Here is a 27,926-nt window from a genome sequence, read left to right as displayed (position 1 = left end):
GAGATACTAAGTCCACTTGGCTTTAAGACCTAACGCCTCTCTCAGAAGGCTGCCTGTAAAATGTAAGGATGCAATAGATCAATGATACAGAGGTGAAGTATATTTGCTAAAATGCAGCAATTGCAATGGTGCCTATGTGGCGCAGACAGGAAGAAGCTTCAAAGTCAGGAAGAAAGAACATTTAAGTGCTGAAAAAAATAACAATGATGATAAAAGTAATTTTGCTACACACTTAATATGCAACTGCCATAGGAGCCGTTTAAAAATGAATATTTTAAAATTATGCAACGACCGCCATGAATAGGGTAGTTTCCTTCATCAAAGAAAACGAAAGGCATTGATTGCGATTCGTTACCCACCATTAGTGTATTCATAATACACAAATTATTTGGTTTTTGAAATACCGGTGCAGACGAATGGCAAGGGTCAAATTTTATCCTCATTTGAAAAAGGCCAGATTGGCGCCCATGCGATTCCACTCCACGTGACGTCACAGGGACCTAGTTTCTACACGAGAGGATAGGAGTTATACATCGTCTGAGGTTACCAATGCATGCATGAGGCACAGAGCTCAGGGAAACATGTCTTAATAATCACCTACTAAAACTGGCTAAGGTCGGAAAGTTTTCTTCGTTTGATAAGGTATTAATAAACCTTTTTTAAGCCAAGCGCTACCATTCAGCAAGGTACTCAGCTACCCGCTGGCAGCCTGTGACGTATCAGCGCTAAGCCTCGCCTCAAGGTCACCTCACCGGGCGGGAGGGGGAACCAGAAATACGACGTACGGAGATATTTCCCGGCATTCATACTTGAGCGTCGCGTTTTCGCGCGCTTGAAAATTTTCACTTTTCATTTAATCGCGAAAAATAGATATTGTCATTTAAAAATCTAAAAGCGTGAAATACGTACTCCAGGAGTAACAATCTTTCGATTTAGGCAATAAAAAAATAATAGGAAACCACCCTATTGGACTCCTGAGAGCAGTTGGAAATTTTAAAAATTATTGAAAGTTGGGACAGCACTCTGATAAACAAATATCTTTACACATCCTTTTCCCCTATTCTGGCGTCCATTTTAAAATTTATCTCTTCCTCCATTAGGTAACTAGGTAACAATAATAAGATGAATAGATCATAATTTATGCCTGAAGATGATAACTCATCAAAACCTGGGTCACACTATTTTAAAAAGCAGTGGTATAAGTAATAGTGTAATATATCCAAGAAAACTCATTTATTTTTATTTGAAAAACATCATAACAGGCTTAAATTTCATTTGGTAATGAGACTTAAGCCACTTATAGTCCAGGAAATGAAGCTCAAAAAAGTGTAAAACCTTGCAATTTTTTCAAACTGAATCGATTTGCACCAAAATTTGGGATTAGACTAATTATACCCCCTACTTCAAAATCTACATTATGCCGAAGGGCGCTTTTTATTTTTTAGGGGTGAAAACTACCCCTAAAAGCTAAAACTTAACAAATTATTTTTTAAAGCTAAATACGAGTAAAATTTAGTTTAAATTATATGTATAATTATTTTTTTATGTTTGGAAAATAATTTTATTGTGTTTCAACCCATAATAAACAACCCTTATTGGGGGTTAATGTAAAAAAGAATTTTCAAACTGAATCGATTTGCATAAAAATTTGTGTTTATACTAATCATACCTCCTTTAAAAATTTTTTTCAAACCGAATCGATTTGCATAAATATTTGGGATTAGACTTATCATTCCCCCTTCTTCAAAATCTATACTATGCCGAAGGGCGCCTTTTATTTTTTAGGGGTGAAAACTACCCCTAAAAACTAAAGTTAAAAAAATATTTTTTAAAGCTAAATACGAGTAAAATTTAGTTTAAATTATATGTATAATTATTTTTTTATGTTTGGAAAATAATTTTATTGTGTTTCAACCCATAATAAACAACCCTTATTGGGGGTTAATGTAAAAAAGAATTTTCAAACTGAATCGATTTGCATAAAAATTTGTGTTTATACTAATCATACCTCCTTTAAAAATTTTTTTCAAACCGAATCGATTTGCATAAATATTTGGGATTAGACTTATCATTCCCCCTTCTTCAAAATCTATACTATGCCGAAGGGCGCCTTTTATTTTTTAGGGGTGAAAACTACCCATAAAAGCTAAAACTTAAAAAATTATTTTTTAAAGCTAAATACGAGTAAAATTTAGTTTAAATTATATGTATAATTATTTTTTTTGTTTGGAAAATAATTTTAAGGTGTTTCAACCCATAATAATCAACCCTTATTGGGGGTTAATGTAAAAAAAAATAATTTACCCTAAAAATAAAAATTATTTTTCACATTGTATCTTCTTATTCACTTTCTTACTCTTTTTATTATGTATTCACTTTTTTCTCTCATGATTTTAATCACAGCACAGAAAAAATATAACAATATGATAAACAGAACAAACTTCGTCATGGTAACATAAACAAATAAATGTACATTTATGTAGACATTACATGAAACACAATCAAACGGAGACTGTATGGCTTTCAGTCTTCCCACCACATGCATCCTCACAGGTCACTGTGAGCGAGAGCACACATACTCACATATGTGTATGTATATATACATCTTATTGGTATGTGTGTTTATTTTGTAGCAAATTTGAGTGTATCGTTAGCTTCTAACGTAAAGTACACAAAGTATATGCTGATTATGAGGAATATTATGCTCTGAATTGTGGATTTCGAATTTTTCGATAATAAATTTGATTGGTATTTCAAGCATAGCTCCTATATTTTTTATGATAGAAAGTTCATTTAAATTTTATTTTGTAGGGTTTTTACTGATTACAAGGTCATGTGAATAAAATTTTTTTCGAGTCATTAATTTTGAAAGGGGAGGGATTTAAGGGATTAAATAAGGTGGAGCTCCATTGGAAATAGAGGTTTTAATTATCAATATCTCACCAAATATTTATTGTATGGAAAATTAAACCAAAATATTTGAAAATAAAGAAGGTATAATTTATTACTCTAGCATTTTTTTCTTATCTCCAGTTTCTTTGGAGTTATTTTGAAAAAAAGAGCATTTTTAACGAAATTGTAGAAAATGACTTTTCACTTTTTCCTCCATTTTTTCAAAATTTAGGGTTGTAAATTAAAAAAACTTCTAGGATCAATTAACAATACTTAAATAAAGAAAAATACTGAAGGGCATTGATTAATTTTGTCTAGTGTGGTAATAAGGAGTTGTTTTCACTGATTTTTTCGTACAAAAAAGTAGGGACTGATCTTATTTTTAATCATAACTCGCTCGAATTTCATGATAAAAAATATTTTTTCTCATTATAAGAAAGTTTTTTAAAAACACTTTTAAACAGATTGCATAATTTTTCCTCGAAAATTACATTATTCCCGCTATTTGGTATTGAATCTTTCAAATTTAGCGTATGACAAACAATAGATAACCATAAACAAGTTGTAGCTCGGTCCGAATTGGTCATAAAGAAAATATAAAATAAGATTTTTATTTAATTTTTTATAAGCTACAGTTTTGTAACCCACAATTTCCTGATAACATTAATACTTTTCAAGTTATTTGCCTATAATCGATTAAAATCGTTGATTTTTTCGTCAAAAAACTGTTACTTTCAATCGCAAATAACTCGAAAAATATTAATTTTACGCAAAAAATGGAAAGAACATTTTATTCTTAAAATTTATTTTTCTATCGATTCCTGTGGTCAAAATATAATTAAAATTTTCCACCCCCGAGATGGGGTGGAAACCACCCCCAGGGTAAAAGCGCCCGTCGGCATGATATAGATTTTGATTCTTGGTATATACCCTACTTATTGTGAAAATTTCAAGAAAATCGATTCAGTTTGAAAAAATTGCAAGCCAAAATGCTTCATTTCCTGGGCTATTATGATGCTCATATAAATAGCCCAAGAAAAGTTTAAAGAATTCCTCACCGACTATTCTGTGGCAAGCTAAAGCGCTGGATATCAATAGACTCAGACAATGATCTGGTGGCGGGCTACAAACATAATTACTCAGGGTGTCCAGCCAATCATTTATACTGTAAAGTCATCTAAGATAAGTTGCCATGCCAAAAATATGCTTCCTCGAGTAACCGAGCCCAGATATGCCAATGTAAATTAATAAGTTAGAACACAAAACAAACATTGAGGTCAATGAATAGATTTCTTTTATTGTTAAAAACCAGTTTCAAAAAGTAACAATATCACACTCGTCTTTTGTCATATGCCACCACAGTAAGATGTGCTTACATGTGTACCAATCACACAATTTGTGTCAGCAAGACAAGGGAGCAGCATATTAATCAATTTCAAACTATATACTTCATAATATCCATCAAACATTTACCTTTTACATTTCTTGGCCCAGCAACTGCTAACCCCTTTTCAAATTTCACAAAAATTTGGAATATCACAAAGCACATACAACTGTACAACATCTTTTAATAGTCAACTTCCCCAAAGCTCGATGATTTCCCGCTAAAAACTTACTCCTTTTCACTGGAAAACAGGAAACTTGCCTTACGCGGGGAGAAAAATAGTTATGTACAGCTTTCATACAAGAAATAGCAAACACACAACGCCCCAAAATTTGACATAGGGAAAAGAAATACAGCATAGTTCTGTTGAATTGAATGATAATGATCTCTTTATGTTAAGTGCATGTCACAGGCAAATAATGCTTGGGCTACCTAATTCCTCATTCCACTGGTTTTCCAACCTGAGATATTCCCTTTACTGAAAGGCATATGAATTAACTTTCATTATTTGTAATGCACATCAATAAAAATACAACACAAGTTCACAATTCATAATTCGTTAAAAACCACTCCCTTTAAATCATCCTTAAAGGACTAAATGGGAAGCATTAAAATAGCATAGCTGCACAAAGGAGGGGCTACACTTTGATGGCTTCAGGCTTTCGTGACTGCTTGATGGGTCACTTATCACCATCTTATCATAGGAAGTGGTCTAAACAAATAGTTTTAAGAGTTAAGGCACTAAGTCAGGTATGAGGTTGACATTTCCCCCTCATCAAATTACTTACATTACCATTTCATCACATACACTGTATTATCTGCAAACTACACATAGATACAATTAAACACCCATCCCCAATGGAAGAAGTATGTAGTAGCAGACTGGCAGTTGGTAAAGTTGCATAATACTCAGTTTTGAATTCTTCCCAAAGAAGTTTATCATGCCTCCATGCAAATAAAAGTAGGGGAAAATTTCCTTATTCTATCAGATATTACGTGATACAAAATAAAAAAGAATTGGACCCACAAAAATTGATATAATGATATTTTTCTCCACTCCCACATTAAAACAGGGGACCATTCAATGTGCAAACTATTATTATAGATACTTATGAACACAACCAGAGTACAACTTAAAATACTGACACCTTATAAACTGAATCTGAAGAATGAATTAATAAACATATCAAGTCAAAAGGAGTAAATTCCGACAATTGAGAGGCATTACTATATTAATGATCATGAAAATAAGAAATTATTTATATATTTACAACTAATAGAAATAAATTATATGCAAAGCAATATTATCACCACCATAACCTAGTCGAAAATGAATGTATATAAAATAAAGCTCATAACAATTTGTGCATTAACGACTCAGTTTGGTATATGTACAAGAGCTAAATAACAACAGCCTTTAGGGACCTCACAAACAATATACTTATAAAAAGAAAAATGCACATGATGGCTACATTGGATGAAAATAAATGATGCATAAAGTATAACCAAAAGCCACAACTATTCACAAATAATTACAAAAGGAATTCGATTGAGCCTAAATGTAGCTGTTGCAATTTGAGTTGGATATAAAGAGCTTTTCTATTGCTGTAAGAGCATAACCTTCCATGTAAAAAAAATAATCTTCATTAAAGAACTCCAAGCCACAGCTGATAACTGATCTTTTCAAAAAATTGAAAACTCCCATTCCATTGTCTTTCTTACAGTCATCAAAGATGTCACTTAAAAGCTGGGAAGTAAGTTGGTCCTACTCCCATCACCTGCTGCTGCTGAGGAAGGGGTTGCTGAACTCCAATAGGAATGCCTTGCACAAAACCACCCATCATAGGAGCACCTGCCGAAAGAAAATAAAAGCACTTTAAAAAAGTAGTTATCTCCAGAATCTGCTCCAGCTCCACTAGCCCTCATCAACACCATGTACATCTTTGAAGAATGCCTTCTGGCTATTCAACTGCCACCAAAATGAGGTTCATGAGGACCCAACGCAAGACCTCACACACTAGCAAATATTACAGCACATATTAACCTGAGTACGATGGTAGTGCTTGGTAATTATAGTTCCATTAAAGGTTTCATGCCGCGATTTCCATTGAGCAGATATGCTGCCTCCAAACAAGGGGGGCCACTCTTACCAGGACTTATTGAGGCGACTGGCAGTTTAAGCACTTGGCCACCATGCCCATCCCGTTGATAGAAGACATTAGAGGAAGATGAGAAGTGCGGAATAGAATGGTGTCTATTCATCCCCTGAATTTCCTCGATACAAAGCTATCCAGCTTATATTAATAAAAACTTCTTTTTCCTCGATCACTACAGGTTGAAACAAATATGAATTGCCAGACAACAATTTATCATCAAGCAGTGAAATGGACAACTATCCTGTAAATCGACTTTTAAAAGTGATGTTTTTTTTAATTTCTCCTCTGAACATGCTGAGGATTAGGTTAGCACGAAAATAACATGAAAACTATATATGAATCTACTCTGCACATTGGATTGCATTGAAAATACTGGTAAAAACTCAAAAGGAAGGCAACAAAATGGCGAGAATATGTTCCATAAAGCTTTAACTGTAATCTAAAAATAAATGCAAAATGCTCCCAAGTACACAGTGTCCATCCATTATATGAAGCAAATAGTTTTTTTGGAAGATGTATTTAAGATAAAGTTTTAGACTAATAACTCTTCCTGGCCATTTTTAAACATCTTCAACCTCCTCAAAATAGAAGCATGCAAGGGATGCATCCATATAAACTTCATCATTTTTAAGGTGTTGGCAATTAAAAAAAATAGCTTTGGGTTCATTAACATGACCATGCAGACACTAGAGACGCAGCTGCTGAAATTGGCATCATTTTATTGATGAAGCCGACCTCCAACTAGCATGAGCAATTTGCATGCAAAATAGTACAAGAGCAGGAGATAATGCATTTGCCTTACATAGCAAACAGACTCTGTAGGCACCTTGGAGGATGCCCACTTCATAAGTCCAGTTACCTAATAAGTAGCTGACAATTGAATAAAAGAGAGTCACAAGGCAGTTTATTATAAAAATGGTCTTGAGAAGATGAATCAAACTTGGAAGACAATACATGTCCTTAACCAATCAATAGGAGAAAATTGTTGTTTGTAAACATTCAACATGTCACGTAGTTGAGAAATAGTGGAGGCTTTTCTAAGGTTCTCAACTTCAAAGTCGCACGAAGCTATGCCAAGTTAGGACATTGTAACTAGAGATGGGTCGGTTCTGGTACTGCAGGTTCTTGGGCTGTGAGAACTGGTATCGAGAACCAGTCGCATAAAGTCAGTTTTTTGGAACCGGCTCGGAACGGTAGCCAGGATTTGAAATTGGCACCCAAAGCCAAAATGGTCTGCAGCATATTCAAGGCCAAAAAGAGTGAAAAAATATTTTAAAATGCAAACATTACTTTCCAATTGCATGGCATTCACGTTTCTTTCTTTTGAGAGTTGCTCGCTAACACGCGCATTTACAGATTCGTCAGTTTGTCACTCTCGCCAACACTGTAACATTTCCACAGCCGTAGGTAGTAGTAGTCCAACATAATCAGCATGGTCAATCATTGAAGCATCCACCTTCGGGATATTATTTGAAGAAATCTTTACGAAACCTGATTCCATGATATGCACTTAAACGTATATCCCTTTGCACCGATCAGATCCACCAACGTTTTCCAATGCACACATAGTTCATTGTATCATTGACACGATAATAACACGATAAACACCTTGCACACTGATGAGATAGAACAGAATGACGTCACATACCATGGAGCCAATAGATGAGCGTTTTTGTCTGCTCAATATCATTGTGAAAGCAATGCATATTAAATATTAATTATTACACAAAGCTACAATTAATGCTGTTAATCAAAAGTAATGGTATTTATGATACACTTTATCGAATCAACAGCATTTCAATCACATTCCTCCCAAGTGCACATACTCTATTGTGATGCAGTGTTGCATTGTGCAGGATAACTGTACTTCTCGATGCCTTGCATACAGACCGGCCAGCGAGAGTTGTCCGATGACGGCACAATAGGTGGGGCGGATAACCCTGCACCAGCACGGTTTACAGCCAATCGCTGTCTCCCAAACGCACCTCACACCCTTGCCTAGTCATGCAACGTTGTCAATTGCATATGAAGCACCGAAATCAATCTGGACCACCAAAACAAGCCCTTCCTTCGAATCACCAAAACAAGTGATTCTTTCTTTGGGTCCTTCACACTCGTCGTCCCTTCCAGCTCCTTTCTTTACGGAACCTTATTTTTACAAGTAACGCTTTCTTACCTGACAACCTTGCACCCAAACCTATCCTGAACTAGACCTTTCTGCCTGTCATCAGACAACTCTCGGTGGCTGGACTGTAGGTTTATCAACTTACGAACAAGGTCTCGGAACAAATTGAGTTCGCATATCGAGGACTTACTGTGTTCAGGAAGATGTCAACTCTCAATTGCGTCATGCCGCATTCTTCTATTGAGAAACTGAAAAGAATTTTCTTTTTTTATATATTTTCGCACAATGTAATCCCATATATTATACTGTTTTTTCTTTGACTATTCCAAAAACAAACGTTCATACGAACTCCGCTGTTACGAACCCCCAGTTTTTCGGTCCCGTGAACTTCGTAATAACGAGTCTACTGTAATGCTACATTGAGGTCGCTTTCAGACGAAACGACTTTTTGCTGGCCGCCATTCACGTGAAATTCAGGCAGCTTTCAGACGAGACAACTCTCAGCAACACCGTGTGCTGTGCCGTGAATGTGGTCTCAGGATTGAATCATGTACATATACAGTAATTCTCCGACATACAAGCAAGATGCATTCCAATAGCCTGATCGTTAAGTTGATAAACCTATGCAAGGCATCGAAAATTGTGGTTATCCTGCAGAATCCAACACTGCATTATAAAATATGATGAGATTCTTTCCCGGCGTATTAATTGAGTGAAGTCCTCTCGGGATTTCCACCGGTTGATTTGATTTATAGGCACCAACGTTTCAATGAACGCCTCGTTCATCGTCCTCAGGGTGAATAATAAATTTTTACTGATTAAAGAATGTTTATAAGAATGTTTATTCCCAATAAGTTACTTATAAACATTCTTTAATCAGTAAAAATTTATTATTCACCCTGAGGACGATGAACGAGGCGTTCATTGAAACGTTGGTGCCTATAAATCAAATCAACCGGTGGAAATCCCGAGAGGACTTCACTGCATTATAATTTTGCATTACCTCAGAGCTGCTCAGTTTATCCATGGTGTTGCGGTACCGGCATGTTGAGCAGTTTATTGTTGAAGTTATAAGAATTATGACAGTGAAGCATGTGAATAAGTTGTCAATTTATATAACACTTTAAACTACATTGCAGAATACAGAATATATTTTGAACTGACTCAGAAGTTACAACAAATTAAAGGATGATTCGTCAGAAGTTGGGGGAGTTCCTTGTTGATCCTGATGCTATGCTAACGATCTATGCAGTGTGTAAACTGTGCTCCAAGCATATTTTGCACGGCCCTTCAAATTCTACATCGACCACTACTGTTTACAGTGAATGCCTGTTCAGTTCTACAGGCATTATTTCTGCTAAAAAGAGAATAGCTTAAACCGAGATATGGTAAAATGTTCAATTTTTTAAATAAAAACCTGGAGAAATAACCAGTGGCTGTGTGATGTAACGTGACATATTGGTCGATTATGCATTCTTTAGCAACGCATTATTTAAACTTTTTTACTGGGCAAATTAAATTATGGATACGATCTTAAGAAGTTTTTTTAGAGCTTTCCCTCTAATTCACATCGTTAGTGAAATTATTTTCATTCACTTCTCGTGATTGTCCATTTATATTTGCCATTAATTTAGATGATAAGAGTTCATCCTTGGAACCGAGTATTGAGAACTGAGAACTGATGTGGGAGAGTCCGACCAGTACCGAGAACCAAGAACTAACTCATCCTTGATTGTAACCAATCCTTATCGTGACCAACCACTAAGATGGTAACCACTACAGGCGGTCCTTGACTTTCGTATACTCGACCTTCGTACAATTCACACTTTTGTACATTCCAAATTGACACCTTTTACTTGACTTTCTTATGCCAAATTCGGACTTTCGAACAAGCCTGTCAGTAATTTTTCGAAATGCCCACGATATTCACTGCGCATCCCAACATTCAACTGTTTCATATAGCAGTATTTGCAGACAATATGAATGTACATGATCGAGGGCAGTGTTGACTTTAATCAAGGTGATTTTTTTAAGAGTTGCATTGCCAGCTATAAAGCTCCTTTATCAACAGAAGAAGAAAGCTGTAGTTCAGCCTTCATCAGAGAGAGAGTTTTCGAAAAAGTTGATTAAACACCATCAAACAGCTTTCCATAAAATTAGTAAATAAAAGTGCTTCTATCTAATTGTATTTTCCAGTGCTGTTTAATAGGGAAATTGCATACTTTTTATAAACAGTATGCTGATATACTAAAGTAAACACTTAGTACCGCAATATACTTTTTTCCGCTTAAAATTCAGTTTATACACTAGAAAATGACTCCCAAACGTCTCCCGAGTTTCGCGGGCTAAAAAATACCGCCCCCACTAATCTTTGGCCGTGACGTCATAGTTCAGTAGGAGTCCAAGATCCAAGCCCAGTAACTGCAGGTTTGGAAGAGCCACGTTGCGTTGGAGGAGAACATGGGTGAAATAAGGGAAAATTACAAGTGGTGCATTGTTCCTCTGTACAATAAAACCCCAGAAAAAAATTTCGTCTGCATTCCCACGGAGGAAATTAGAAGAAAAGCCTCGATGCATGCCGTCTGTCGGGATGAGCGTTATGGAAAAAGAAGAGTATAATAAACGGAATGATAAACCCGTGTGCTATGTGAGCGAAGATAACTTTAATATAAATAATATTTCCATATTTCATTGACTGAATAACTTGGAACTGAGATTTTTCGATAATTCGGCCGCCGTAGAATTAAAACTCAACTTCACAACAAAAATCGAGATAGGTGTTTCCTCAGAGGAAATATATGGGTGTTTCTCGATGGTTACGATGGACTCAAATTATTTATGGCACTTGTTCAATTTCAGTTACAGATGGACATAGAAAATTCCATGATGCTTAAAATCAAGGGAGGAAATATGAAAATATAGAGCAACGTTGATCCTCATACATTCGAGTGCCAGCCAAGAAGACAGCGTTTTCTTCTACTGTCGGCGTCAAAATGATGTGCCGCTGTACTTTGCAAATTTATATCCTGGCTTCACTGCATGCTATAATAATGAATTATACATCATTTTAAAGGAAATTTTATCCTAAATTCTGATTTATTTTATTACAAAAAAAATCAAAAATGTACACAGGGCCAGTGTAATAAATGACTCCGCGCACCGAAAAATTAGCCGTTTTGTAAACTTCATGAACTTTGCAACTCAACCTAGGGAAAACTACTACGTCTATAGCATTCATCTTCCACATTAATTTACACTCATCAGTGCGGATTAATTAAATGGCTTTTGGGTATTTTTAGAACTTATATTTTGCTATAAATTAATGAAAATATTTAAACATTATCTTGTCCCATAGTTTACCCCGAAAGATAAAGGAAGTTGTAGATGGAAAAAGAATGGAATCCAGAGGTGGTCACAAAAAATGAATCGCAGCATTCTTTGATTTTATTCTATGCCGTTGCTTGCTTTTCAGAAAAAGTTGAGTCACAAGAGGAATGTTCCGCGGCCCTTGATTTGGAAACTGTGGAGATATAGGAAGACGTATGGATCAGCAATTTCCATTTAGTTGGTTGTCAGGATAAACCAAGGATCCATTTAAAGGTTGCCAGGCCATCGTATAAAGATAGGACTGATGTGCACCACAGGGGAAATGGGGTGTTTGAGGGAAAGTCAAACCCAAAGTTGCCCAAAGAATGTGCAGTTCTATGTTGCTCTTTCCCCAGTTAAAACCAAATAGAAATTGGATTGGGATGATGTTTTCACCACGGGTTCCAGTGATAGTGAGAGTGCAGGTGATCACGGTCATCGACGAAGGTCATCCCTCTAGGATTTCCGATACGGAATTTTTAAGTGACAACCGATCGCAATGACGATGAGCTCGCCTTTAGAGTAGGTTTCAGATATATCGTGAGAAAAGCTCCCAAAATGTATTAAAGACTCTGTTTGGAAAACATTCACATTTTAATGCTAATTTAGGAAGGATTTCATTACAAAAGTAACTAATTAACACCTGAAGACGTGTTTATTATATTGATCGAAGTGCGATTGACCGATTCTTTCTGCAGAATAGGAAGTGGCTTCGGGGTTTTGAGTCACAAGATGGTAGATTGTGTTGGAAGTTCGTCTATATTATCGCTACTAAATTGAAACATTAATAGTCTGGCTTCCTCAGAGCTTCCTGTCGCCCTCCAGGCAAGGTATTTTTAAGTCGAAAGTATCATCGACAGCTTCGAGGTGGAAATAAGTTCACCATAAGACTCTACCGGACTGCCAAAAGAATACACATTTCACATGAGTATACGCTTTTGCCAATATTATATGCAAGTCTCACTTTGTTATGAACTATAAAACATTTCAGATGCACATCAGCTACCTTTCCATTTCTCGGCATCGACTTTCCGCGCCGACGAAGTCTACAGTTTCACTAAAATACCCCGTTATCATGATGGAATCAGTAACAGGAAGCTTGCTAGGATCAGCCTAAGAATAACCATATTCCTTCATCTTTACGCAATCTATCGCTTTCAATAGAGGAGAAATAGATCAAATAATAGCCCTGAAGTCACAATGAACAACTCCGATACGTCTGCACTTCAATAAATGAATCATAACCACGCCGTCGCATGAATTCACGTATGCAACCTCTAATGGCCGTGCCTCCTCGTACTGAACTATGACGTCACTTTTCTACCAGCCAATCATCGGGCGTTTTCGCTTCTCACTTGCATTTGAAAATTCTCGTGAACTTTGATGCATTAAATATCGCAAACCACGTCACAAAATAATAAAAAAACTTTCACCGAGGTATGCAAACATATATTTTTATATAATTTTGGGGCTATTTATTATATCTGAAATATATGCAAGTTCCCTATTCATGTACGATGATATTTACACCTTCAGCAATGATATTGCATAATATATCATCCAAATCTGTCTTTTGCCTTTTTTGAGACATGAGAAAGATAATCGACCAGGAGATACGCTGTGACAAGATGTCACCCGACGAGGAATGTTGATGTAAAAATTCAAAGGTATCAATAGTGAGGGTTCAACATTTGCATTTTGTTATGCTTCTTGATATGTCTTTTTATTTATAATGGACGTTCTCAGTGGAATGTCCACTTCAACATCGAGAGGAAGTTACACTTGACACCCAACGGAATTCTTGCTTTTTTAACTTTTACTTACATTTTTTAATGATATTACTTAATTTGAGGAATTGTATTATTAAACATTAGTTTATAAAAATGAAATCTTTGGAAAAATAAGGTTTTAGTAGGTATATTTCACTCTTTTGAAACACAACCCCAAAATTAGTATGGAACTAAATGGTTCGATTTTCAAACATTCGACTTTCATACACATTTTCAGGAACGCATTGTGTACAGAAGTCGGGGACAGCCTGTATGAGACAAATATAAAAAGAATGAATGATTTTTCATGAAGATCCTTGCTGACAAGAGAAGGACCCACATACTTTTTTTTACATGCAATATGAATTGCTAACTAAAACCAGCACAAATTTGGCAAAGTTGAACAATAAAAATACCTCCATGCCATTTTTATTCTTCAAGGAGTAAACCACATAACTTTCCTAATCTTTGATATTAAAATCAAAGTGCACAAATGAACCCCACATATTAATCATTCTTAATGTTTCAGAGCATTCAGTGCCAAAATTGCAAATCCTTTAATCACAAAACTAGTTGCAGAAGGCTCACCTGGAAAAGGTCCAGTTCCCATTGCACCAACTGGATAAGTAGGTGTGGCTGCTGGATTGACAATAGGAATACTAGGACCTCCTCTGACCATTTGGTTCATTGGGGTACTATTGGTGTTGTTGGCACCAGCTCGCCCACTTATAGACAGGTTATCAATATTTATATCCAATCCTCCTGAGTTAGTCCACGTGCTACCAATCTGTGAAATTAATTTATAATAAAAATAATAATGACAAAATTTTACATTGCTTACATGTATCTAAGCAAATAATAAAATATGTATCTTTGTAAAGAAATTAAGATTACACTATGCTCTTTCGAATAATATTCGCACGCTTCCTGCCACCAATTTTTAGACGAGTTCACCACCTGCCCCACACTGTATTCTTTTTTCCTTTCAATTTTCAATAAGGATACTTTTCTTTTGAGTCACTGTAGAGAAGTATGATGACCTAAAAATTATTACATTAGTTAAAAAAAAACTTTTTCAGCTCTGTCACCACATCAATTTTCAAACAAAGAAGACATCCTGTCAGCTTTGATGTAATATCACTTTTCACCAGCATTTCTTGCGACGAAGGAGTAAACGTCATAAACACTGATTTGGAGAAAACATTGCCAAACTTTCAGAAATATGCCTTACGAGACCTTTCTTCCAGTGGAAGAATAATTTTTACCAACAGACATCTGGAGCAGCAATGGGTTCCCCTCTCTCTCCGGCAATAGCCAACAAATTTATGGAATACACAGAAAACAATCCAGAACGCCACCCACAAACCAAAGATTTAGGTGAGATACAGTTACACCCATGCCTTGTACAGTGCAATTTCGATTAGAGCAATTTTGATGTACCACAAATTTGCTCCTCGGGGAAACTCGCAACGCAGTGTAGCCTAATCAAAAAACTTGAACGCTCTCATGATATAAGGTGAACTTGCACTAAGTACACACGATATTGCTATCATTTTATGCATACTAATAGTATTGCTAGCATCAAATCTTATTTTTTGTTTATATATTAATCAAAATCCATTGCTGTGCAATGACCAAAAACATTACTCGTCATTGGGTCCAGATAGCCGGCCTACCAAAATAATTTATCTCGCCTCCTTGACAGAATGACAATATTTAAATAAATAAAAGATCATAGCACTTTTCCACAAGATTTTTTAATGCATAAAATGCGTTTCGGCTCACTGAGCTATCATCTGGTACAAGACACTGCAAAACATTTGAAAATCTCCTCTGAAGGAGATTTTCAAATGTTTTGCAGAGGGGGTTGGGGAGGATTTGACATTTTTGAAGAAGGGGGTGGGAACAGGCGTACATAGTAGAGACAGTGGGAAAAGATACAACTACGGGATGTAGGGAACCCACGTTGGAAGGAGGACTCTAGTCATAACTGTAAAATAACGATACATGGAGAATAACCATAGAAAAATGGGAGGGGGGTTGAAAAGAGTGAAAAAAAGGGGGGGAGGTTAGGGTAAAAAGAGAGGTCGCGTGTCTTTAGAAAGGGAGAGGAGTAAGTAGCAACGCAGGAAAAGAGGCGGAGGTGAGGAGTCCGTTTGGGTTAGCTGAGAAGGAGTGAGAATTAGCGGGGGTACTGGGAGGGAATTGCCAGCAAAAGAAAATGGTCAACACAATACGGAGAGAGGGTGGGCGGACGGGAAACACCATGTGAATGTTGGGGTCAGTTAAGGCCCCAGTGGGTGAAGAAAGAATTTGACCATTTGTTTTCGGGAAGGGTATCTTAAGGAGAGGAGAGTGGGTGACAAACACTTGTTCATTCATGACCACATTCATATCACTCAGTACAATTTCGAATTGCTCGAAAACATCAAGTCTTGTGCCCTTACTTAAATCTACTTACTTAAAAAAAATTGTTGAAAAGTGCTATGATCTTTTATTTATTAAAATATGTCTAACTTCCACCAATTGAAGCCTGAATCTGTTGAACTTAGAATGACAATAGTTAATTTAGATCATTAATTAAGCATGGAGCTAGTGGAAATGAGTTTTTTTTAAGCAATACGGTTTGAGACGTAATTTTTGCCTTCATAGGTTACCGGGGGAATGACTTCCAGGTAGAGGGTCTACGCTAAAGCCTTCAAGGTCATAGGTCTTCAAAGGGGAGAAATGGAGTGGTGGCCGAGTTGCGTATAAATAGCATCAACACACAAATGGGTCCGCTATAGAATCTCAACACAATGGCTTCATTCCCTCCCAGCAGTCGTAGGCCCTCTGCGTCTCAGGAATACAGTGCACCCGTAGCAGGTGATTTTGATAGAGCCATACAGAGTAAAAACCAAGAGAACAATGGCAAAAAATAGGAATGCGAGTAGAAAAATTAATAAGTTCTCAAGAGAAACCATAAACCTAGAAGAAAAATTGAAAGAGGTCAATTGCTTTGAAAATTGAGAGCGTTTAAGAGATATTGCGCAGAAGTTTAAACTCACGATCCCTTATTCTGAATAGAGACGAAGTTAAAAAATCAGTAACCAACCAACCAAGTGGTCAACACATACGGAAAGTTCATTGTGAATCTGTACAAAAAGACAAGGGTGGTAATCGCTCAGAGACAATCAGTGAAAGCTCCGCTGGGTTCTAGAATTTTAAACAGCAAGCAGGTATTTTCAGTGAGGCGATATTTTTATTTATTTATATTCATTCCACCGAAAACAGCTTGTATTGGCCTTTACATCGGGGATTTAGTAACAATTTTTAACAAATACACGTTCACGAACAACCATGCCCTGGACAGGGGAAACCTACCCAGGCGGGACTCGAACCCGCGACCTCTTCTTTGGCAGGCGAGGACTTTACCTCGCCGCCACCGAGGCCGGCAAGAATCAGGTGAATCTGCAAGTGTTGATAGCAAAGTCACCGAAACATTTTCTGATAACTCCGAGCTGTGATTGTAAGTGGCTCCTTTCCCCCTCAACTAGTGTTGATACCTGAGCAAAATGTAAATACCCAGAAATAGTTGCTCACCTGTATTGATACTACAGGCATGGTTCAATGCGGTAACGTATTCAACACATACTAAATACTTTCTGCTCAATGCCTGAATGGTGCTAGGAACTGGCCAATATATTGCTTTGGAAAAGAATGCAATCTCGTTCATTCATTTTCAGGGAAGGAAAACCTGGGTCAGGTTTCAAGGCATTTAAAGACTGTTTCACGTAGCTGCTAATGCCTCGGAGGACTTCAAATTAAAATGATTTATCATTCATAAACTCCACTAGCTAATATATAAATATTGTATTTTTTAAGACTGATTATTAAAAGTAAGATTAATAGTTTTTTTAAGTAAATTTATCACTTTTAACATAAAAATTAGAATTTTAATACTAATCGCTTAGCCAGAGATAAATCAATATTAAGTGTAAAAAATAGAGTTTGGCTTTTCATGCCATTGTAACGGAATAAGGAGGCAATTTTAGTGAGGCATCCGCTATATTTTCATTTTTCAAACATAATTATTTCTTAAATTATCAATTAAATAAAACTGCATTCACTTCTGGATAAATGTAAAGGCATAAATAAGCCTTTCTACTTTTGTGTGGTAACAACTGGAAAAAGAGGTGATTATTGCTAGAGATCAGCTATGACGAGTGATTTTCCAAGGACCTCCCGCACTCATTACAGCAGACTTCTACTGTATCAGGCTTCCAATGTAACATGTGTCTAGGTTGTATCTCTTATGAATATCTAGCATCTTTCTTCTACTCCAGTGAAGAAGAAAATCCCTAATGCAGCTACTTCTAATATAAGGTGGCAAAGAGATTGAATTTTACCCATTCCATGATAAACTTACCATTTTACCTCCAGAGAGTGATGGTGACTGCTGAGGAGCACCATTAGAGCCCTGGATAGGTTGAAGTATGGGAGCACCTTTTGCCAAAGGATTATGGCCATTCTGCATCCCTGCAAAAAATAAAATCAAGATCAGCACAGATATCTGGGTTGAATTCAAAGAGGACCAATTAATTTTGAGTTCAGACAGTATGAATGCCAGAAATGAGGATTACACTAAACTCTTTTAAACTAAACAGGCTCTTCAGCTGTACAAAGGTGCTCTGGCTACAGGGGGCTGAAGATACATGCCTGCTTGGTGTTTGATGAGAAATCAGCATATTTACAGATGTCCAATTCTTTAAAGGGTAATTTCCAGGGACAAGTAACAAGAAGTTTCCTCCGTACCCGGGATTTTCCAATAAGTTCGGACAATGTTTAGGCTGGGCTCCATAGAGTAGTTGAGAGGGATTCAGAGGGAAAGTTTTTCAAATGGGCATTTTGTGTGGGCTTAAAGACATTTTGGGGAGAATAGGTGAGTGTTCAGAGTTATCATATACATTTTGGAAAGCGGAAACTATATGGTTATAACAGAGACAGACAAACAGTTAGAAAGACCAATTATTGTTACAAAAGATATCAGTAAGTGAGAGAACTGATGAGGAGGGGATGGAAATAGCAAAGGCCACTGTTAAAAGAAAGAGAAATAGGGAGAATGTGCTTTCGGAGTTGATTGCTTAGGGTAAAGAAAAAAAATGAAAATCAATGAACAGAGATATGTATGTAAGAAAAATTTTAGTTGGAGGTGACAAAAATGCCTCGTAAAATCATACAGCAACCAAATTCATTAAGAAATTATCTAACCATAGTTTAGAAGGTGATGTCATTCTAATAGGGAAGTAAGGTTATTATGTGTGTCCAGTAATAGATTCATGCAATTTATCTTGTCTTTAGTCACAGGAAAGTTAAAAATTAGGTAATATGAATAGATATTAATTTTTATAATATAATATCATAGATGTTCCCAAGGCAATCATTAAATGATATCTGTACCATGTGTACAACTACACAATTAATAAAACCTATGGACATGCCTCACTAAAATAGATGCTACTTGGAATTAAGAACTGATTTCTACGGAGGAACACACCAGTCTCAACAGCACTTTTTATGTTTTCATCTACACAAAAATGGTACCAACCAAACTGCAGCAGAGAATAAGTACCATTTTTACTGGATTTCTTGCAGATATAAATCGGCACTTCCGCTTTGATTTGAATTATTTAAAACACTTAAATTTTTTAACTACTCAAAATATAGTTGGGGAGTAAGATTATGAATGGCCATAATAGTGAAGATGGAACGCTAGTAAGGGTCAACATCACAGTATCTATAAGGAATTCGCAAAGGTTGAATTATGAAAGTTATGAGGTAAAAACACATACTATATGAGATATCAAAATTATCGGTACAAAAGAAACAACTAAATTCTACACTGCTTCAAATATAATAGTCTACAAAAAATGATTTAAAAACAACTCTGGTCCTTCTGGAACTTCACTGAGGCAAGACATCATTGAATACAGATTATTTTTGCTATTCATTAGATTAACAACTTGAAGTGCACATGTATTTACAACTGATCAAATATGTATTGTAGAGCCATGCCTTATGTTGAACACAATTGCTATAAAACCATTTAAACATTATTAATTACTAAACTACCTAACCTTATATCGGCTACCTTTTTTTAATGACAGGGTCATCAGTGCACCTTAGTTTACATTTTTGCTACAGGTGGCATTGTGTAAAGAAAGGTCATATTTTATTTTGGTCATGGGAACCACATACCTTTCATTAGAGGAACCAAGTCTCATCATTTCTAGAGGAAGAATATCACTTAATAATAATATTCATCACTCACCATGCACTATAAAATTAAGTTATATACGAGAGAGCTGACTGAGTATCACAGAATACATAACTGGATCAATGTATATCTTGGCCAAAAATGGAGTTGGTGTTGGCTACCATTAAAAGGTTGAAATATATTCTTTCATAAAATAAAAACATATGAATGCTTAACACATACAGCTACTTACACAACTGCAGTAGCATAACAATGTAGTACATTGAAACCAATTAATCAAATCATTAGTTTTCAAGCACATAGCCATGGTTACCAAAGGAAAATAATTAGCTCCTAAAACCAAAATCTGCAGTCTCCTTCAAAGAAGTGAAACATATGCATACAGCATAGATAAATTTTGTAAATGTGGACTCAACCCTCCATCCCAAACAGTGAGTTTTCAATTTTAACTTTCTATTTTAAATCTATCCTAATGCATACCAAACATTATAAAATATGCAATTTTTGGTTAAAACAGGGTGAAAAAGAAATGGGCGATGCTCAGAAAGGAAAGAAAATCTTCATGCAGAAGTGTACAGTGTGTCACACCATAGAAAAAGGTGGCAAGCACAAGAATGGACCAAACTTGTATGGATTGATTGGGCGAAAAACTGGAGAAGCACCTGGGTTCACGTACACAGATGCTAACAAAAATAAAGGTATCACCTGGAATGCAGAGACACTAGATATTTATCTCACAAACCCCAAAATGTATATTCCAGGGACAAAAATGGTATTTCCAGGCCTGAAAAAACCAGATGAACGTGCAGATTTAATAGCATTCTTAGAAAAGGCTTGTAAAGGTTGAAGAGAAGGAAATGTAAATACTTTTAGCAAGCAGATATTGTTCAATAAATAATTTATATAAATAAATGAGTTATCATTTTATTTTTAAAAAATAGTGCTTATATTAAGTCTGAACAGGATTTCTTAGGGAGAAAAATGCAAATTAAACAGCAATACAATAGAATCCTGATTTCATGTTTTTCAGGGGGGACTAAATTTAAAACACTATAAGAGGACCAGCCATTTTTTTCAGGTTTAAGGGTCTGTAATGATTGGAATGACTTTCTATTAATAAATAATACATTTTTAAGTCACTAAAAGGTGCCACACAGTGGATTAGCCAGGAATGTCATTTGGGGGGGTCCAATACCAGGGAGGTGTGGGGGAAAATTAAAAAAAAGGTGTGTAAATAGAGGATTTTTAGCTAATTTTAACTTTTTACAATGGAAATAACTTTATTTTTCAAAGAAATCTTTTGTAAATGTATGAACTTTCAACATTATGTTTTATTTAATGAATAAGCAAAGTATGTAATCGAGTTTTCATATTTGGGAGGGGGGAATTCCACACCCCACCCTCTCACTATGCCCCTAGTGCCATATGCGGCAAAAAATTCATTGATTAAATATTCTTATCCCACTAAGACTGTTTCACAACAATTTTCAGGAAAGAGCTAAAAAAAATTGGGAAGTTAAATAAACCAATGAGTGGATAATATTTCAAGAAAATTAGAATATACATTAAATTAAAAGGGTTCCCACACAGAATATTACTATGAACTTGATTCCATTTTTACTCATTTTTCAGTGGTCTTTATGAATTAAAAAAAAACTTATTCCACGTATAAGAGTGACATGTTGCTGACTATGTCGTGCTCATCAATTTCACCCTAACTATGTAGTGTTTTTACCAGCGTGAGCGATTTATTTAGTCATACAGTCGTCACAACTCGGATTGCCATTCTCTTTTGACACATAAATAGTTGCAGATCTTTGAATCGACATCGATTCCAGCCATCTGCATGTCGCAAATGGGCTCCGAGATATCTAAATACGATGTAATGTGATGTTTTTCCACAGAGAAAGAATGCTCTCACCCACCATCATGTCAGGGGAAACACTTCCTTGGTTCTTTTATGGTTCATCCATAGAAACTTGACTTCGGAATGGATTATAGAAAGAATCTTCGGATTAACTGCACAAATAATATAGGGCCTCCTCTTTTGAAGGGAGAGTAGCGGACTGGATAAATATTGACTTAACAATGCACTTCCTGTAGAGATTAGAGATGAAAGTTGAAAGGTGTTGAAAGTTGATGAAAAACATTCCCAGAAAACCATCATAGTAGCAGCCCTCGGAGAATAACTCATGTCATCAGTCGTCACGTAATCATCAAAGTGAAGTTCAAGAAGTGAAAGATAAATTCGTTACACGTTATTAAGGGATGACTTAACTCCATTAGAACGAATTTGAAACAAAATTTGTTTGGACAAAAAGGGGAGTGAAACATCATGTGAAGACAAATAACCAATAAAATAATAAATAAAAAATGTGAAAATAAATGACAAAGAATGTGCAAGTTGAAGGTTACCGCACCACATTTGCGAGAGAATGCTGATGAATAAGCATTCCCGGTTAGATTCAATCAACTCTTACTAAAATTTCATGAGAATTTTCTTGTTGAGCAGAAATTCAAAGATTTCGATAATCATTTGAATCAACCACAACGAAAAAACATTAACGCAGGCAGAAATATCTTGTGCAGGAAAATTTTTTACGACCTTAAATGCAGAATGCAGAAACACTAAATGAGGATAATCTTTTAAATCTTTAAGGATAAATATTTATTTTGCAGTGTTGGTTTCTTTACATTGCTCGCATAGGGAATGAATTGAGACCCCAAAAAATAAACACTAAATTCGGAAAAAACATTAAATGCATCAATCATGCTTTGTTTATATGAATTAGCTATATGGATAATTGTTGCTTGAACATAAATTGCAGACTTCGAATTGAATTCCTCATTTAATTCTGAGAATTGTCAATTTTTGAACAAAGCTCTACCGTCAATATTAACGCATTTAATGCAGCAACAATTTCCATGATGATGTTCATACAGAAATAAGTAAAAACTCATTGTAGAATTTCGTTTAAAAATAGTAAACGCTGCTCAAAAGACAAATAATTCAATTCTTAGTTTCTATTTTTGAGAAAGGAACAAATGTTTATTTCACAAAATGACTGGATGCACAATCGTATGGCCGTGGTCCCTTACCGAAAAGAGGGGTAACATCAGATGAGGGGTCCGAGTACCTGCTCCTGGATTTTGAGGGTAAAGCCTAAGCCCCGCTGTGTTGGGTCCCAAAACAAAGACATCGCACACCTGCGACTGTCATAAAAGGGGGAGAGCTAGGAAACATAAAAGGGGGAGAGCTAGTATATATTCAGCATTCGTTCACCTGTGCAGGATAATCTCCGAAGAAAATTTGCGGATTTCGTCTTCCGGGTCAAGAAACGTCAAGACGCATATTTTCGTCTTTAGTAGGGAAAAGGTAAAAAAATATTATTCCTAATAGAATGTTAGCATACCGCTAAAATATAGACAATTAAGCCAAATTTATTAGTAAATGGGCTGACATAAAATCATACATTGACTCACAAAAAAGTATAACCTCATAACTCATGATACATACATGCCAACTTGCATTGATGAGCAAAACTTGATCACAATATAATTATGTAATAATTTTTACAGTATCGATACCTCCACTGCATAAATGCTCAACAATGGCCCAACGAATCAAATCCGCTCATCTAATACTATAAGGGCTATCTAGATAAACGGATTCGATTCGGTGGGTGATTGCTGAGTGTTTATGCAGTGGAGGTATTGGTATGGCTCTGATTTCATAACTAGACAATTATAATAACATTCACACAGAAATAACACATTCACTGAGAGCATCACCTGACATTCAAATAAAATAACCCTTATGCCACGAGGTATAAATCTTGCAGATTACTTTCACTCATTTAGGTCCTTACTATTACTACTCAGTGTTGGCTTACCATTACATATTCATACATGAATCAACATATGATGTAACATTAGCTGCAATAAATCGACATTCATCATCATTATCATTGACACTCATGTGCACGAGTATTTTCATGCACTCTGAGAGCTTTCTTAAACCTTCAGTAGATGGAATGTCATCATCACTGCCAGTTGCATCATGCAGAAGGGCAAGGCGAGGATTGGGAGCCCCACTAGCAATAGCAGCACCTACTGCCTTGGCTGCCTCTCGCCTAACACTTGCTTCTGGATTGTGTAAAGCAAGGCTTGCAGCCTCTAGCACTATTCCAGCCACACGACCACTTATTGCTGCAGGTGAACCTGTAGACATGATGGCCAATGAACCCACAGCAATCAATAGCTGTGCTACAAATATGTCATCTGTTCCTTCTCCATTATTTCTCAATAATTTTTTCAAATTATTCTGCGCCACCTTTTCTTCTGGTAGTAAAAGAGGAAACAAAAAATGCCCCGCTACTGGTAAGAACATATTTATTTCTTCATGGCTTTCCTTATTCCTGCCCTGAACACATGACCCCCATCGTCGAGTTTTGGATTCAGTTCGCTCCTTTACAATCAAATCCCATGTTTTTGGAACCAATCTCTGGCCACCTTGAGGCACCACAGAGAGATCTAACTTCTCAAAAGCTTTTGAAAAACCACTTAGTTCTCTTGCAGCTTCTATCAAGGATAATAATGCATCCAGTCGGTTCCTGACTGAAGAATGCTCAGAATAAACTCTCTTACAAAGAATTCTTGACCCAGACACAGGATGTGCAGCAACAACAGCTGACATTGCCTTAATTACAAGTGATGAGATTTGGCTTTCAGAGAAGTAAGCCTTCTCTACACTGCTGGCATGGGTAAGAGCTAGAAGAAGCCCTTCTGCAAGAGAAGCATCATTTTGTGCAAGTTGTTGGCTCACTATATCAGGACAAATTTCCAAATAAGAAAAATACCTATTCCGAGCCTCTAGATCATTCTCTCCCTGTTTACTTGATGGACCTTCAGATAGCACATCAAGCAGATCATACAAATTTATTGGATGATAATCTTTTGATTCGGGAACATCCATTGACATGTCATAAGGCTCAAATTCATCATCACTATCCATCTCAGAGTCAACTTCGTCTCTGAATACTGTTTCAGCAGGAGTTTTATTCACAGTAACAGCAGTACTTTCCATGGCACCTTGACTGTTTACTTTCTCTCTTAAGTCATTACTAGAGAACCAAATGTCACTGGATGAGTCTGGAGTATCCTCTCCCTTGTCAATAAAATCCATTTCAAACACACGCTTCAGGCTTGCAACAATTTCATCTTTCTCATTGTACTCAAAATGTGGGGATAGCGCTTCATCACCATTCTTAGCTGCCCTCATCTTGAAACTAAAGGTTTCAGTCACTTTCTCAGCTGCAATCATACCCATCACTCTAACTTGAGGACTCAAAGATTCTAAATGACACATGACCCCTCGGAATAATTTGGATAAAATTTCACTAAAATTAGTCTCAATAGCCTCTTCATAATCCTTCCAATCCTCTGTTTCCCACCCAATTAATTTTATAACCTTCCCATCTTTTTCAAGGCTTTCCTTTCCATGCCAAAACATATGAGCATTGAGTCGTGAACAGCAGGCCATCATGCAGCCAGTTATCCAGCGCTGCTGTGTTACACTGGAATGCTTACAAATACTGGAGTCACTCCAAACATTAACAAGGTCTTTCAGCAACCCCACAATCCTCCTACCACCACCTGGACCACTGCCAAGATATCCTACAAGGTTGTGTAGCACTACCTCATCGGCACTAGTCCATCCCATTGTCCCTCGGTAAGACATGAGGGGTATCCTTGAGCATAACACACTCTGCCAGTTCTGACTTAGGCGACATTCATCTCCCAAAACCAAAAATACTTCCTTAGGGGAAGCTGAGAGGGACAGAATCACTTCAGCCACATACAGAATACAATGAGGTTCAAGCTCTTTCATTAGAGATGGTATCAAGGAGTGAGCGCTCACATCTCTCAAGCATAAGCATATGAAATGTTTAATTAGTTTTTCTATCCCTAAAGACCCTTTGTAGTGCATTGATATCTTGCCCACAAGTCTAGCTACTCGAGTGTGACACAGAAGCACCCTTACTCCAACAAGCTCATCAAAAAGATGAGCAATGGTGTGGCAGAGCATTGAACAGTAAGAACTGGGTGTGAACTCCAACGGAAGATCTTTCTGCATATGGTTAGCGATCAATGAAGGAAACGAGACAAGTAAATGCACAACTTTAGCCCAATCTTGATTTTGCTCCATTAATTCAGCACTCTGAGTCTCACTTGAGCATGCATTGTGTCGGACAGTATGATTGAGGAGCATGTCAAAAACTGCAGGGCTGCAGAAAACTTTAAGGATAAGTTCAATCAAACGAGATGCCTTTTTTGAACATTTGCCCTCCTCTAAGGAACACTCCTTCAACCCTTCTGCTAGTGCTGGCAGACTTTCTTCTGCATATCCTGTGGTTAAAATAAATTCCTGGATGCGCCTGGGATGCCCAATCACATTGTGAGCTCCCCCAGAGCAAATGCCCTCCACAAGAGCTTCAGCCACTCTGCGGTAATGTAGCCGCTTCGTCAGCCATTCATCATCAGTCTCGTCAGGATGAGGCAGCAATAGGTGACGAAGTTCAAGGAGGCGGTTCCACGTACACTGGCTTCCTCCTGTCCTCAGAACAGGTAGCAATTCCATCACATCATCTTCGTTGATTCTGTGCATCACATTTCCAGAGGATTCCAATGGTTTCTTCTCCACATCACCAGCTGCAAGTTGACAGTGAAAAAACTACTCACGTAACTGAGTGAGCAGCAAAGAGAGGCCACTCAATCTTACATAAATGTTTCCCTAGGCTTTTTTTTGGCTTAATGTGCACACCAACATGCATAACTACTGTGATACATCAAGTTTGTTTACAAACACAGCTTAAAAACAAATCAATAATTTCTATTCCAAAATATTATGCAGGCAGAAAAAAGGAAATAGATTAGTTTGTACAGTCACTAAAACAGAGGTAGCTTACCAGTGATAGGGGGAAGACTACTATCCAGCGGGGAAACAGGGTTAGACTGTGGAAGGACAAGTGATTCTTGGGGAAAGGAGCTCAGTCCCATCAGGAGGTCTGCATTTGATTGACTTCCTCCTAAAAACCATTCATACATTTAAATGTGGGGATCATTCAAAATTCAAGCAAAAAGCAGAAAAACACTAAATATTTCTCAAAATTAATGAAGGTGCACAGGAACTAGTCATTAGCTAAGGTGCATTTCAAGTCAAGGCTACAAGAATATAAAAACAAGATACACTAAGGGATGATAGCTATATTCTTAGCAAATATTAACTAAATCTATTAAATATACACTAAGTGCATTCAAGAAAATAAACTTCATCTATTTTCATCTTCACATGAAAGAAGTTTTAAGAAGAAAACTCAAGTATGATATAACATTTATTATTGAAAAACACTAGTTAATTACCAATTAAAAAGTGGAAAACCAACAATTAATGCTCTTTAACATTGAAGATTCAAAATTTTACTTCAATTATCTTGATCCACTCATAGCTAAAAACAAATTCAAAATTAAAGATAACATTGCAGTTGTAAAAATAACTGAAAGCACCTCCAAATATTGGGAAACTATTTACGCACTTTTTCTCAGAGAAAATACTAAATTTGTGAACTAATAATACCTGCACATTTTAATAATTCACCTCACATTTCAAGGCAAGTACTTTACTGAGAAAACATTTTCACATGTATTTACATAAATAACAAAAATGCTTTTTTTAACTTCATATTTTTCTTATGGGCTCAGATTTTAACGAAACTTGGTGCATTTCATTCCTTCGCTAAGGTATGAAAAAAATAAAATTCAAGGTATGAAAAAAGGCCAAATATATTTTACTGCTTAAATGGTTTTTCATTTATCGTCACTCAAACTTTAGGAGGCTACCCAATGTTGCCATACTTAGTTTACACTTCCCAAAGTGCTCCGTTCAACTAAAAAAATCTTTCTCACTTATTTCCATATT

General features: G+C 36.4%; 2 protein-coding genes across 4 annotated transcripts in view; one reads left to right on the top strand and one right to left on the bottom strand.

Annotated features, from left to right (window-relative positions):
* Positions 1–4,163: 4,163 nt before the first annotated feature.
* LOC124153590 (clathrin interactor 1) overlaps positions 4,164–27,926 on the bottom strand; it is a 29,162-nt gene continuing 5,399 nt past the window's right edge. Inside the window, exons 9-12 of one of the 3 annotated variants that reach the window (XM_046526856.1) lie at positions 26,917–27,036; positions 18,101–18,210; positions 14,281–14,479; positions 4,164–6,128 (exon numbers count right to left, since the gene is read on the bottom strand). In XM_046526856.1, coding sequence (XP_046382812.1) covers positions 6,013–6,128; positions 14,281–14,479; positions 18,101–18,210; positions 26,917–27,036 — 545 coding nt within the window. In that variant the 3' untranslated portion in view covers positions 4,164–6,012. Of the gene's footprint in view, positions 6,129–14,280; positions 14,480–18,100; positions 18,211–23,594; positions 26,660–26,916; positions 27,037–27,926 lie in introns of those variants that run through there. The other 2 variants (XM_046526857.1, XM_046526855.1) reach the window with 2 other exon arrangements.
* LOC124153595 (cytochrome c-like) lies at positions 20,234–20,860 on the top strand. The gene is made up of 2 exons (XM_046526869.1): positions 20,234–20,379; positions 20,466–20,860. Exon 2 carries the CDS (start codon positions 20,478–20,480, stop codon positions 20,793–20,795), a length of 318 nt encoding a protein of 105 aa, XP_046382825.1. The 5' UTR covers positions 20,234–20,379; positions 20,466–20,477; the 3' UTR covers positions 20,796–20,860.

This window comes from Ischnura elegans, chromosome 2, assembly GCF_921293095.1.
Source record: "Ischnura elegans chromosome 2, ioIscEleg1.1, whole genome shotgun sequence".
Classification (NCBI taxonomy): Eukaryota; Metazoa; Arthropoda; class Insecta; order Odonata; family Coenagrionidae; genus Ischnura; species Ischnura elegans.
Note: the sequence above shows the minus strand (reverse complement) of the source record. Positions and strands in the feature narration are given on the sequence as shown.